Source organism: Penaeus japonicus, unplaced genomic scaffold (assembly GCF_977035675.1).
Source record: "Penaeus japonicus unplaced genomic scaffold, GWHDUDI00000001_assembly GWHDUDI00000011, whole genome shotgun sequence".
In the NCBI taxonomy this organism is placed as follows: Eukaryota; Metazoa; Arthropoda; class Malacostraca; order Decapoda; family Penaeidae; genus Penaeus; species Penaeus japonicus.
The window spans coordinates 25850178-25862677 of record NW_028234413.1 but is presented as its reverse complement, the minus strand read 5'-3'; the positions used below and the strand labels follow the sequence as shown (position 1 = coordinate 25862677).

The 12500-nt window shown below is 33.0% G+C and overlaps 2 protein-coding genes across 5 annotated transcripts in view; one reads left to right on the top strand and one right to left on the bottom strand.

The window, feature by feature from the left end:
• The window catches only part of AMPKalpha (AMP-activated protein kinase alpha subunit), a 27233-nt gene extending 22097 nt beyond the window's left edge, over positions 1–5136 (top strand). For all 4 annotated transcript variants that reach the window (XM_086541782.1, XM_086541781.1, XM_086541780.1 and 1 more), the window contains 4 exons: positions 2652–2729; positions 2890–2960; positions 3674–3845; positions 4186–5136. In XM_086541782.1, the coding sequence (XP_086397908.1) occupies positions 2652–2729; positions 2890–2960; positions 3674–3845; positions 4186–4274 (410 nt within the window). In that variant the 3' untranslated portion in view covers positions 4275–5136. The remainder of the gene's footprint in view (positions 1–2651; positions 2730–2889; positions 2961–3673; positions 3846–4185) is intronic.
• PolG1 (DNA polymerase gamma, catalytic subunit tam) overlaps positions 3356–12500 on the bottom strand; it is a 10192-nt gene continuing 1047 nt past the window's right edge. The window contains exons 1-10 of the mRNA XM_086541778.1: positions 11575–12500; positions 11118–11279; positions 10803–10996; positions 10405–10626; positions 9849–10095; positions 8235–8329; positions 7717–7808; positions 7000–7234; positions 5579–5735; positions 3356–4102 (exon numbers count right to left, since the gene is read on the bottom strand). The exon at positions 11575–12500 is cut by the window's right edge and continues 1047 nt beyond it. Of these exons, the coding sequence (XP_086397904.1) occupies positions 7015–7234; positions 7717–7808; positions 8235–8329; positions 9849–10095; positions 10405–10626; positions 10803–10996; positions 11118–11279; positions 11575–12500 (2158 nt within the window). The 3' untranslated portion in view covers positions 3356–4102; positions 5579–5735; positions 7000–7014. The remainder of the gene's footprint in view (positions 4103–5578; positions 5736–6999; positions 7235–7716; positions 7809–8234; positions 8330–9848; positions 10096–10404; positions 10627–10802; positions 10997–11117; positions 11280–11574) is intronic.

The window sequence follows — 12500 nt, the reverse complement described above, 5'->3', positions numbered from 1 at the left end:
TAGGAATGTATTTGCCTTTGGAAGCAAGATAGATTTGTGATAGTTCATGCTATATAAAATGATTGTTAATTGATGTTAATTCGTTTATGGGGAATGAATATAAAGTGACTTACAAGAGAAATGGAAGATTTATATTCTTATTATAATAAGCATAGAATTCATATTTAATCTTTTAACACCATATTGTAGTAAACATTCACATTTTCATCAAAAGACGAGCTTGTAATTTTCCCTCCTTGACTTCGAAAATTAGTTTAAAGTTATCAGTTTGAAGAGGAGTGAAGATGTGCAAACACTTACTAATAATAACTACATCATCATATTTACTCATTTAGTTCCCCATCATAAATATATTATTATTATTTTTTTTTTTTAATTATAATGAGTAGTAATGTATTTAATGTTATAAAATAGATCAAGTTATGATATTCTACCCTTTATTTTCCCAAGTAGGTACCATGCATGAACAAAGTTGACCTGCGTGACTATTATGTTGTGTAGATATATATGTATATATATTTATATACATTGTGTCATGTTGTGTTACCTAAGATGTGGGACATGTTATGTTTTGCAAGATAGTATGCTTTTATGGGAGATAACTGTCAGAAATTATCTTACAGTAACCCCTTAATTTCGTAATATTTGATGTATTTAAAATGAGCATCACAATCCATGTTTAAGGACAGTTCATACCACATACTTGATGCTTATTAAGGGTTTGCTGAGAGTTGCAACAGCTTAAAATCACATATGCAGCAGAAGGCTTTTGATATATTTATTATTTTTGTTCCATCATGCACATTGTGTTATTAATAGTGCATTTTCATCACTGTAATTAACAGATTTTATTTGTTTGAAAAATAAAATCAGATGAGAGATCTCCTGTTCAAAAAGTGTATGACATGCTTAGTTGTAAAATTGGGTTACATATCTTGTGCATATTATATTATTCAAAGTATGGGCTTAAAGATTTTTTTAAAATCTCATTCTATAGCATAAAAATATAAATAGATTTATTTAACCTGTACTGATTATTTTAAAGGGTGCAAAATCTTGTTCTTTATAAAATAATTTCATTGATTTCACTGCCAAAATTGGCAGATTCTGTTTAAATGTTTAAATGATCTTTCATATTTTCATAAAATTAATGTTAAAATTCTCAATTTGTTTGCATCATTCATGTATACAATAAAAATTGTATCATGTTAATCTTGAATAGAATTAAGGAATAATATCATATATATGAAATTGCCAATATGCAAATATAATCTGTAATTTACAAATAGCTTCCTTTCTGTATTACTTTTCTTTTCATTCAATAAATGAATATTTGAGTTAAAGTCTCAAAAGTTCACTTTTATGTCATTTTCACAAATCAATGGCATGCTTAGCTTTCACAACCACCTACTAAATACTATTGATAATTTTGTTGGTAATGATCCTATAGTTAAATTATGGCAGTTATGATGATCATGTCAATAATTGTATTAGGAAGTGTGGCAATAATATCAACAACAGTATTTTATCATTTTATTAGTAGTGTTATGTTAATGTTTTCAGATAAAACATAGTACACCTTTTTTAATATCAAAGTATATTTTTATGGGTAGAGTGTTTGAATTTTTTTCCAGATGTATTTTTACATCACCTTTAACCCCTTAATGCCGGATAATGTGATATTGACGTCATGGCTTGATTAATCTTCCTGTATGACATGAACATTTCATCATGGCTTATTCTGGCCTTCACGCAAGGTGATGAGACGTGTAGTGGCTGGTCGTTGCCTCAGCGTACAAATAGCCCAGCATGCTGTGAAATACCTCAGCAATATGACCAGGCACAGCCTAATTGGCTGTCATTAATGGGTTAAGGAGGAATTATATGTTTACCTCAAATATTTTTGTTTCCTATCTTTTATCAGTTTAAAAAAAAAATACTATACAGTAAAGCAGTTGCTTTCAGAGTAATAGATACATAACTCCAAAGTACTTTTGGCTGTATCACATAGAAAATTTGTCTTCATTTTAAGATAATGTTGATGTTATTGGTACATAGCCAAGGTCATAGTTTATCAGTATTAGTATTAAACAAAAGTAAACAGTTGCAATAATGACAATTGTAAAAGCAGCTGGGGTATCCATGGATTGTAAAGAGAAGATAAATCACAGCACCAACTCTAATGATACTATTTTCCTAAGAAAAGGATAGTACACTGACATGCTTTACTTTTCCTTCTCTTTATTGTTATATATTATGATATTTGGACAATGCTGTATTTTCCTCAAATAATTGATGTTTGGTTGTATACTGGCAATGTGAGTGATCATTGTCCCTTAGTTTATTTTATTTCATGTGGGAATGCTTTTCTTGCTTTTGTCACATGTACTTTGTTTAGTTTAAGTACTCAAGGGAGTTGCAATGTTTTTTGTTTCTGTACTAAGAGGTATTAAGAGTCACATATGTAATCTGAAAATAACATCAGTTTGTAAGTTAGTTTAGACTTTATTGAAGATGCATAATTTTCAATCAAAATCCATTACAAATTCTTCAAAGGACTACTTTTAATTGGATTCTCTATCTTGAAATAGATACATAAAATTGTTTTATGCCAATTTATAACATATAAATCTTGAATTTACAATTTTCAGCTTTGCGAGAAAGAGCATTGAGTGGTGATCGTGGGTTACCCAAAGGAACACCAGTTAAACGTGCTAAGTGGCATCTAGGTATGGTGGTAAAGTAAAGTGAACAAATGGCTTGCCATTTTTTAGTTTAACATTTTTTGTATCATCACTCATGAAAGTTTAATACAAGATTTTATCATGACATCGTAATTCGTTCAATTGAAAGTTCATGTAACACATACTAATGTTACGTGTTTGACAGGTATTCGATCCCAGAGCAAACCACTGGATATTATGAGTGAAGTCTACAAGGCTATGAAGGTTCTTGGATTTGTAAGTATTGCTTCTACCTTACCATGTATATTTTAAACTCGTATCTGAGGCAGCCAAAGGTTGCATAGGATTTTAAAGAAAAAACAAAAGTCTCATCTCATAGTACCATAAGCACTTGATGTAGCTTGCTTACTCTTTAATTGATTAAGTTTAACCATTTATGGTTTAATGAATGACATACATTGTACTCTTCCTGTTATTACATCCACTTTATTATCACATACCTATTAGTTGTATTTTTTCATTAATAATAATATTGGAATAAAGCAATAAGCGATACAAAGTGACAGTTATGAAAGAGTCCTTTTTTATTATAAAAATGTGGCAACATTGCAGCAATGAGAGTTATGATACATAACTCTCCTGTTTCTCTTACAAATGAGGAATGAAAGTCCTTATTAAATAACAGCATTTATTCTTATAAAGACACAATGTAAGACCAAAGCTGATAAGGACTTACACAAGTGGTGACTTCATTTCACATTTCCACAACACTAATTATGGCCCATACAACACATTCAAAGGAAAGAAAGCAATATGTTGTGATGTGAAAAATCTGAGGGAGTAGCATACCTGTTTGTGTCAGGTACATTGGAAAATAAGAAATGGGTTAAATTAGATTCAGTAAAAAGTAATTTAATTTGCTATCTGACTTATTTATATTCATGACTGATGTACAACAATATATAAACATTTCTCTTTCTATGGTAAAGGAATGGAAGGTTGTTAATCCTTTCCACGTACGTGTACGACGAAAGAATCCAGTGATTGGAAGCTATGTACATATGGCTCTGCAGCTGTACCAGGTTGACTACAAATCACATTTGCTTGACTTCAAGATTATTTGCAATGAGCCTGCAGATTTGGTGGCACAGGAGAAGAGGAGTAAGGCACTTTTATATTTTGTTATTTATGCTTTGTTTACATATTGGATTTTAACTTAATAATCTGAGGTAGCAAGACAAATTACTATATTATAATTTATTTATTGCAATACAATTTAATTTAAGAAACTTTTAATGCATATTCAGTAAGTGAGAATAACAATAAAAAAAAAATTGTTTATGCAATAAGTAAAACACAGTAATATTTCACAAGATGTTTAAAATATCTAATACTCCTATTTACTCCAGTCAGTATATCTGAAATGCAAAATAAAGTTACTTTAGTAATTCAATTCATGAACACAAGACCTGCTAAATTTTAATATTTCTTTATCTGCCAGATAATCAAGATGAAGTCCAGACGCAGGGACACCATGTCATGGAATTCTTTGAAATGTGTGCTGCTCTGATTACAGAACTAGCTCGTTAATGGCTGGCTGCACTTCTTATCTAAAGTCCTGATGTGCCTAAACATGTATGGTTAGGATCTCCTACTTGTAACATCAGTGCAATGTTGTGAAATCCTTTAGGATATCTAGACAGGAATGGTATGTACATATATATACATATCTCTCAATTTTCCTTTTCTTTTTTATGCAATTATAAGTATATATTTTACTTATAACTTTAATTGTAAAGATTGTTGTCATTTTTTTTCTATACATTTATGCTATTGCATGCTTTATTCTGTTTTGGAAGGTGTTGCAGTGCTTTTGCCATATTTTTCTCGTTTTCAAATGTTCAGAGGTTAATAATTACACCTTAAAACATTATTATAATTTAGTTAAAACCATTCAACGTTTGTACCCAAAGGTAAATTTAGAATTTTGGTTCAATAATTGTATTAACATGTAAATAAAAAAAATGTTTTTGGTACACACAAGAAACTTTGATTGTATTTTTTTCATACTAATACAAATAGTAGTATGATACCATAAATCATGTGCTGCAGTTTAGCTTTTAGAGATTTATAATGATTATTTGTTTCAGATAGTACTTCTGTTTTCTATTTTTTCATGCCAATTATCAATTAATATTTTATAAATCTATTGAAGCATTATCAGGAAAAAATGTTTAACTAGGAACCATTTTTTTGTAGATGCCCAAAACTAAAGCTTATATATATTATGATGTGTCACATACTAATAACTGTAACAGATATGTAACTTCAGCATATCAATAATCATTTTAAAATTCAGGCATAAGTCCTCCTATCAAAGGGATGTGATGTATCACAACTTGCTGATGTAAATAAAATATGGTACCATATTGTAAATAAAATCAAACTATTGTTCCTTTATCTTCTTTCCCTTTTTTATTTACACTGATATCAGGCACCAACCACAAAAATATCAAAATCTAGAGATAGGTAATGGATTGTTTCATTTTTGTATAATAAATGAAACTTAATGTTTTTTTGTTTTTTTTTAATGTTAGATAATAACAATAGAGCTGCTGCTTATAAATTACAAGAATACCCTCAGTGCTCAACATACTGGTACATTTAATTTACTACTTTCCTGATTATCTGGCAGAATTATGTTAAAATATGTTGTCTGACCACAATGATAATTCATTAACTCATTTCTGCCAGGTGACCACTATACATGTTACAGTCATTCCACAGTTCCTATCCAGCGGCATGGGGATATCCCCTAGCTGCCAGGTGGGAACACTGAAACTGCCATGACATGCCTGTGGTTCCCAGTGGCAAGGGGATAATACTTGTCTCACCTCCTGAGGATGCCTTTGGTATTTCATAATCGATGGAGCTGCACCAACCACTGCTATGTAAACAAATAAATGATCACATGCCACTTGTGATGCCACCTGAGGGAGCCCAGTAAACTAGCCTTGCAGGCACAGGAGATTCAAGTCTCTGCATGTAAATCTGTTCAAATTAAGAATAAAGGTACATAAGTTCATTGTGACAAATGGATAAAAGGGTGTAAATGAGACTGAATAGTTTCACAACACAAGAGATGTAATTTACGTTCCTTACTGTGTTTTGGCAATGCTCTAATCACTACTCTTTTACACAAAAATGCCTGCTGACCACTCACATCCACCTTAACAGTATGAAGGCCCGTTTAGCCACATCTTGATAAGAAGTAAAACCATGAATATAAGAACTTCTTGAGGCAATTGTACCTGCATTGACATTAGAGTACTAGTTTTGCTGTATGTGGGTCATGAAGCATTTCAGAATATTTTTGAAATATAATTAACCCATTTACGCCGGATGTAATAATATCACGAGGTCGAAAAACATCCCCGGACCCAGGTGACGTCCTGAGACATTCTGCATTTTCTCACCGAGTTCCAGGAGGGGCAATTGTGACATGCTTAAATGTCAGCACGCTAGATTGATAGTTAGACTCTGTTACTTTAGTTTAGGTGTTGAGTGTCATAAAATGAGATATAATGTTAAAAAAATAACGTGACAGAAAACTATGTGATGTTGATGACATCATGGTAATTTCTGCTTCTTGATCAGTTGAATAAAAAGATCTGAGTTGAAAAAACTATTGTAAAATCAAATGTGTTTGGCCAAGAAATAAAGTAAAAAATTACTAATGCAATACTACATCTAATTTGTTGACGAGGTACATGTACATACTCATATGTACGAGTATGATTATTCATATTGTTCTTTTCATTTTAGTAAAAAAAAAAGGGAGATTGCTTCCACTTTCCTTTGGTATTTTCACATAGAAGTGAAGAATATAGGCAAAGTTCAATAAAATAAAACTAAAAAGGCATTACTGTAACATGTTTTTCAACTAAAATAGCTCCTCTGAACACGGCAATATTTTTACGTGCCTTTACACTGTAGAAATGTTCAATGAAAACCATAAGAATAGGGTGGGTGAAAAATGCTCTGAGAGGATCAGCATGGCTCTGTGCAGCGAGAAAACACGCTGGCATGAAGCATCACGTGCTTGTTATCTTCCTGGCATTAGCGGAAGTAGGTGAAAATACGTTCCGTCGTGAATGGGTTAAAAAGAAATTGGATGCTGGATGCTATGCTGGCCAAACAGACATATCATGTATGACTTTATCTGGTCTAAAATAATTTTAAAATGTCATTATCTCAGCAACCTCAAGAATGTCTTCAGAAAATACAAACATTCCACTAAATTAGTGGTACTTACAGCAGAATGATACAATCATCTGGCATCCTCTTTTTTCTTCTCAAGAATACCTGAGGTGATCTCAAGAATTTTCTGCATATCAAGAGCTTCTCCAGGAGGAATTCCATACCCTTTATTCAGACCTTCTGGATTTGAAGGTGTAACACAGTCAAGGTGAGGCTCTTTACGAAGAACGTGATCTATGTCTACTGCACTGAAGAAACCTACAGACTGAGGCAAATCTTTGAAACCTAATCTGAAAGATCATATATAAATTGTTGAAAAAGTATTGGCCAAAATGGAGTAATCATGATATTTAAAATTCTCTGACTGCAATAAAAGTCATAAAAACAAACTTTATTCCTGTACTACATTGTCAAATTAAGGCATGGGCTTTAGGGACTGCAGTCCAAGGCTTCCATCAGATGAAGAGCATCCAATAGACAAGTTAATTTAAAAGTTTATTTTATTTGTGTGAATGCTTATGAATTATAAGCACTAAATGGGTTAAAATTCATAAAATTTCATAAAAAGAAATCTTATACTGGAAATGTTACAGAGGAGACTCATAGCACCTGCAGCCCAAGGCTTAAAAAATTGTAATCCAGCTATGCAACACTCACACTCCTGCACACGTTCTACCTCTACCTTATTGTCTTCTTCTCTCAGTTACTCTCACTTTCACTTTTTTGCACTTTTATTTTCACACAATTTCATGAATTAACAAAATGAACTAACTTTTGAGCAAAGAGTGAGCGTGTCAGTAGGTTGGTGATCTGAAGAGCCAGAGCAGCACGATGAGCGTCTTCTGTTGCTACCAAGTATCTCACCTAAAATAGCCACAAATGTCTCAATGTTCTTGGGGAAAAAAGTAAGAGACCTTCCATGTAAAGTTGTCTCAGTCTCATTACATTAAACATTCCTTCCAATTGTCTTGTTTATTATTATTCATACATGTCAACCTAAGTGAGAGAAAACTGCTCTTTTTTGAGAATGATTTGATTTCCAAGTAAGAAGTATAAAGAGTACATACTGCTGTATCAAGAATTTCACAAAGAAAGGAAAGCATGGAAAAAGGGGCACTTATAACAGAGAACCCATTTAAACTCTGAGAATAACAATAATTATAATAGTAAATAATACCAAGAATTAGGTTTCATGCTGTTACAATAATTCACATTCAACTGAAAAAAATGATAATAAAATTACACATACTTTTAACATTTCTTAAATCAAGTGGTAATGATTGATCCTACCTCATCATGGATGCTGATACAAAATCTTCCTCTCATGTTGTAATCTTGGAGTAACCATCGCATAGACACAAGCATGATGTGAAGATAATCAACAGCTGGAAAGCAAAGGGGTAATAAAAAATAAATAAAGGAAGAAGAAGAAGAAAAAAAAATAATATTCTTAAAATGGTAACGTTCAATTCAGTACCCATAAGGAACCAGGTAACTCAAACTTGAGAATTCTGAAATGGTAGATGGTGATTAGCTGAAAGAATGTAATTCTTTTGACCCATTCGTGACAGGGTAATAATTTGTCTAATGCTACTCCAGCCATGACGATAACAAGTGCACACAACCTCCATGAGAGAGATCTCCCAGCACGATACCATGCTGCGCCTCTCAGAGCACCTTCCACCCGCCCGATTCTATGGAGTGATGAGAGATTTTTATTTTATTTTTACAAAGTGTCTCTACAAATGCAACTTAAATAAGTATATACATATGTAACTATGTAAAATGTGTATTTAGAGTGAGAGATCATGACATGATGGGAGGTCATCCAGCTGGAGCAAAATATTCCCATGACATTACATCACGTCATCCAGCACAAATGGGTTAACCCATTCACGCCAGATGACGTGCTGACACGTTTCATGGTTTTTGGGTCAGACACCGGCGACGAGATATTTGATGCTCGGGGTGAGCACATGGACAGATCTGGATCGCGGTTAGTCCACCTGAGAATCCCGAGGCGTTAGGCCTATGCATTCAAAAACCCCGGCATTCTGACCATTCAGAGCCAGAATTGCCCGCGTGAATGGGTTAAGGAACTCAAATAGTGATTTTACTGTTTGGCAGAAAGAATAAAATTATTTGCCTATTAGTTTCCCACATAGATTCCTGTACTTTATAAACATATATAAGGAATATAAACATGCGGCATATTAAAATGAAAATATAGTAATAGACAACTGTAAATACATTTATTATAATTTTTTTTTTCAATGATTTTATGTCTATGACTAATAGTATTCTTTAATATGAGACATCCATTACTTTGCAAGACCTTTGTCAGAACCAATTGAAAAAAAAAAAATGATAAAAAAAAAACTAACATACTTTGCAGGAGAAACTTATTCCTTTTATGCTGATGAACTACCTCTTAGAACCAGGTTTTTGTTCTTAATTTCTATGATCAAATTATAAGATAAAATATAAAAAGAGAAATATATTTTTTCAAACTACAATTTCCATAACTTGAAGTTTAGATTGTAATTTTTGTTAATCCCATCTTTAGGCCTACTTTGACCCCCCCCCCAAAAAAAAAAAAAGAATGACAATAAAAATCTTTAAAAGTTCTCTCAAGTGTTTGGAGTCCTTAATTCTTTTTATATAATATCATAATGGAAGCCATCTTTGTAGATATAAACTTGATTTTATAGCCATATCAAAATATCAACATATAATCATGAGACATGTATAATGAGAAAAAAATATTCAAAATACAATTATGACAAAAATGAAAATAAACAATGCTAGCATTTTGGACAATGAAATCAGAACCGATGAGATACAGGATCAAGAGAGTTACATAATCCTGTAAGAATTGTTATCACACTAAGTAAAATAATTTACCTGAGCTCTGGACGACCCAATTCACTCTGCTAGTCATGTACTGGTCATCAACATATTTTGATTCAAGGGCACGGGTTACTCTTGCCCCTAGTACTGGTGTCCGTGGTTCTTCAGACCTGGCTATTGCTTCTAAACAGTTGAACATATGAGATTCAGAGCCACCTGCCCATACAGCAGGACCCTCCACTACATTGTAAAATGAGGCTTCTATGTTGCTATATCTGGCCTGCCTCAGCAACTTGTATACCTAAGTAAAATTTAATTTTATTAATCAAGATGAAAAGTTCTAATACGTAACATAATAATCAAAATGTAAATTTCAGTCATTCATTTAAACACAAATTTCATTAATTATATCCTTCTGAATTGAAGAGCTGTTATTTTAAAATATACCTCAGTTTGAAATTTGAATGGAATTAAAAAGGATGCTTGGAAAATTGTTATGCACTTTAAATTTCTTACTCTATTATGAATAAAAAAGAAAGCAAACAAAATTAATATTACAGACTTGTAGAAGAAGCATCCAAAAATTGAGCTCTCATTAAATATACTGTACCTCCTTGCGATCTAAAGCTTCACCACTGAGTGGATAATTCAGTTCTGATGCAAGCTTTTCTCCCATCTTACTGAGGTACCATCCTTTTTGTCCTTTGGTAGTTGCAAATAGTTGCACAGCACGTTGTTGGGTTTCTTCTTCTGAAGATTTGGGATTAAACTGCCGCAATAATCTTTGAATGAAGCGTAACCCTGCTCCATAAATTCTCCCATAATTGATAACCTAAAATAACAAAAAAATTCTTGATACTTCAAGACTAATCAAACATCCAATCTTTAAGTAAATTCCCATAACTGCTTTAGAAATTCTACAAATACAGACATATATCTGTACTCAGCAGTTTTCAAAATACAGGTAGTTGATGACTATGAAAGTATGTACAGGCATTCCTAATTCACCTTAGCATGATCACGTGATATGCCAGCAGTATTGGCAGTTCGACTGTGCATGTCTGAGCCATCAGACTTCTTCCCTTGCAATGTCATCCAACCAAGGGCAGTAGCTCCATGTTCACCAGAGAAGTAAGCATCACCAAGCACAGCAGCAATCCACAATTCCTGTGAGTCTACATCAGCTCCAACAAAACTGTAACCTGGAAAATATAGTATATTATCATTAAATGGAAATCTTTGACTTATTCTTTGCCCCATTTTCAAAAATATATACAATATGAAAGCAAGCACTAAATCAAGAAAGGAAAATAACAAACCAACCAGGGGGGGCTTCAACCATGGCTTTCAGTTCAGAACCAATGCGATCTACATAGGCATTAGAGGCTGTCATCCAAGTCGGTTCCACTGCACGCCGAGTGATAGTGCCTGCCGTCACTACCATTGGCAAAATAATGCCAGTTCTACAATTCTTCTCTTCATTAGCTGTGTGGTGAACATTTGTCACATACACTATATTAATAAAACTTTATATATCAATATTGTAAAGTAATACTTAGATATACAGAACTAACAGTAGGCCACAATGAGACGGATATGTAAATCTTATTTTGTGATAAACAGAATTTTTGGAAAAATTTAAAAATAGGGTAGCTATCATAATATCTATTTTTATATATCTAAGCTGACATGGATTAATCTATCGTACACCATCAAATATATCACTAATGTATCTATCATAAAAGATACAACTTGAGACATAGAATAATTTATGACTCACCTTCTGAAAGCTCATCATTTAAATCATCATTCTTGTCCTTCCATATGACCATCTGGGATAGTATTCTGTCTCTATTATTCCGCCAATATGACAATGATTTGCTTGTCTTCAGAACTAACTCAGCTACATCTCCAAAATAACTGCTCAATGTTTTATCTTCAATTTTCAGAAGAAAGTCTTTTGCAAGGGGATTACCTACACGGTTGCCTGGCCCATCTTTATGTGGCAATGGAACAAATGCAATGCCAGGAATCCCAATATCATACCCTTGCTCTTCATCTTTTTTCTTTTGATTTTGATCATTTGATTTCTTTTTTTCTTTTACTTTACGTTCGGACTCACTCTCAGACAAAAGTGACAACCAATCCTGTTCTGTTTCAGGCAAATCACTGGTCTGGTTTTCCTTCTGTTTTAGAAAACTTTCAATATCTATTTTTTGGCCTGCATACATTTTATAGATAGATTTCACAGGAAAAGTCTGATGCACAATATTGCTGTCCATCGTAGTTTCTCGCTGTGGTATTTCACCTACACTTCCATATGAAGGTTTCAAGTAACCCCAACCATATTTTTTCTCATAATGCAGAGGAAGCCCATTCCAAGTTAATCTTAACAGTCTTGGTACAACTTGTAAACTAGTACTCATATTTTCTGGCTCAGGTGTGCCCTCCCTTTCTCCAGTGTGTGCACATAACTTCCTATACCAATTTGGATAGCCAGGCAGCTTCTTCACTCTTCCTTTTGGTACTGACCAGTCAAGACTCCAAAGCCATGGATCATTTTCATATTCTTTGTTATCAACATATCTCAGTGCTCCTCTCGCTTGTTTTACCAATTCTTCATTTAATAGTCTTTCCATTCTATGGAACTCGGATTCTGCAGCACGGATGTATTTATTCCAGTTCTGTGTTACAGGTAAAAATGTT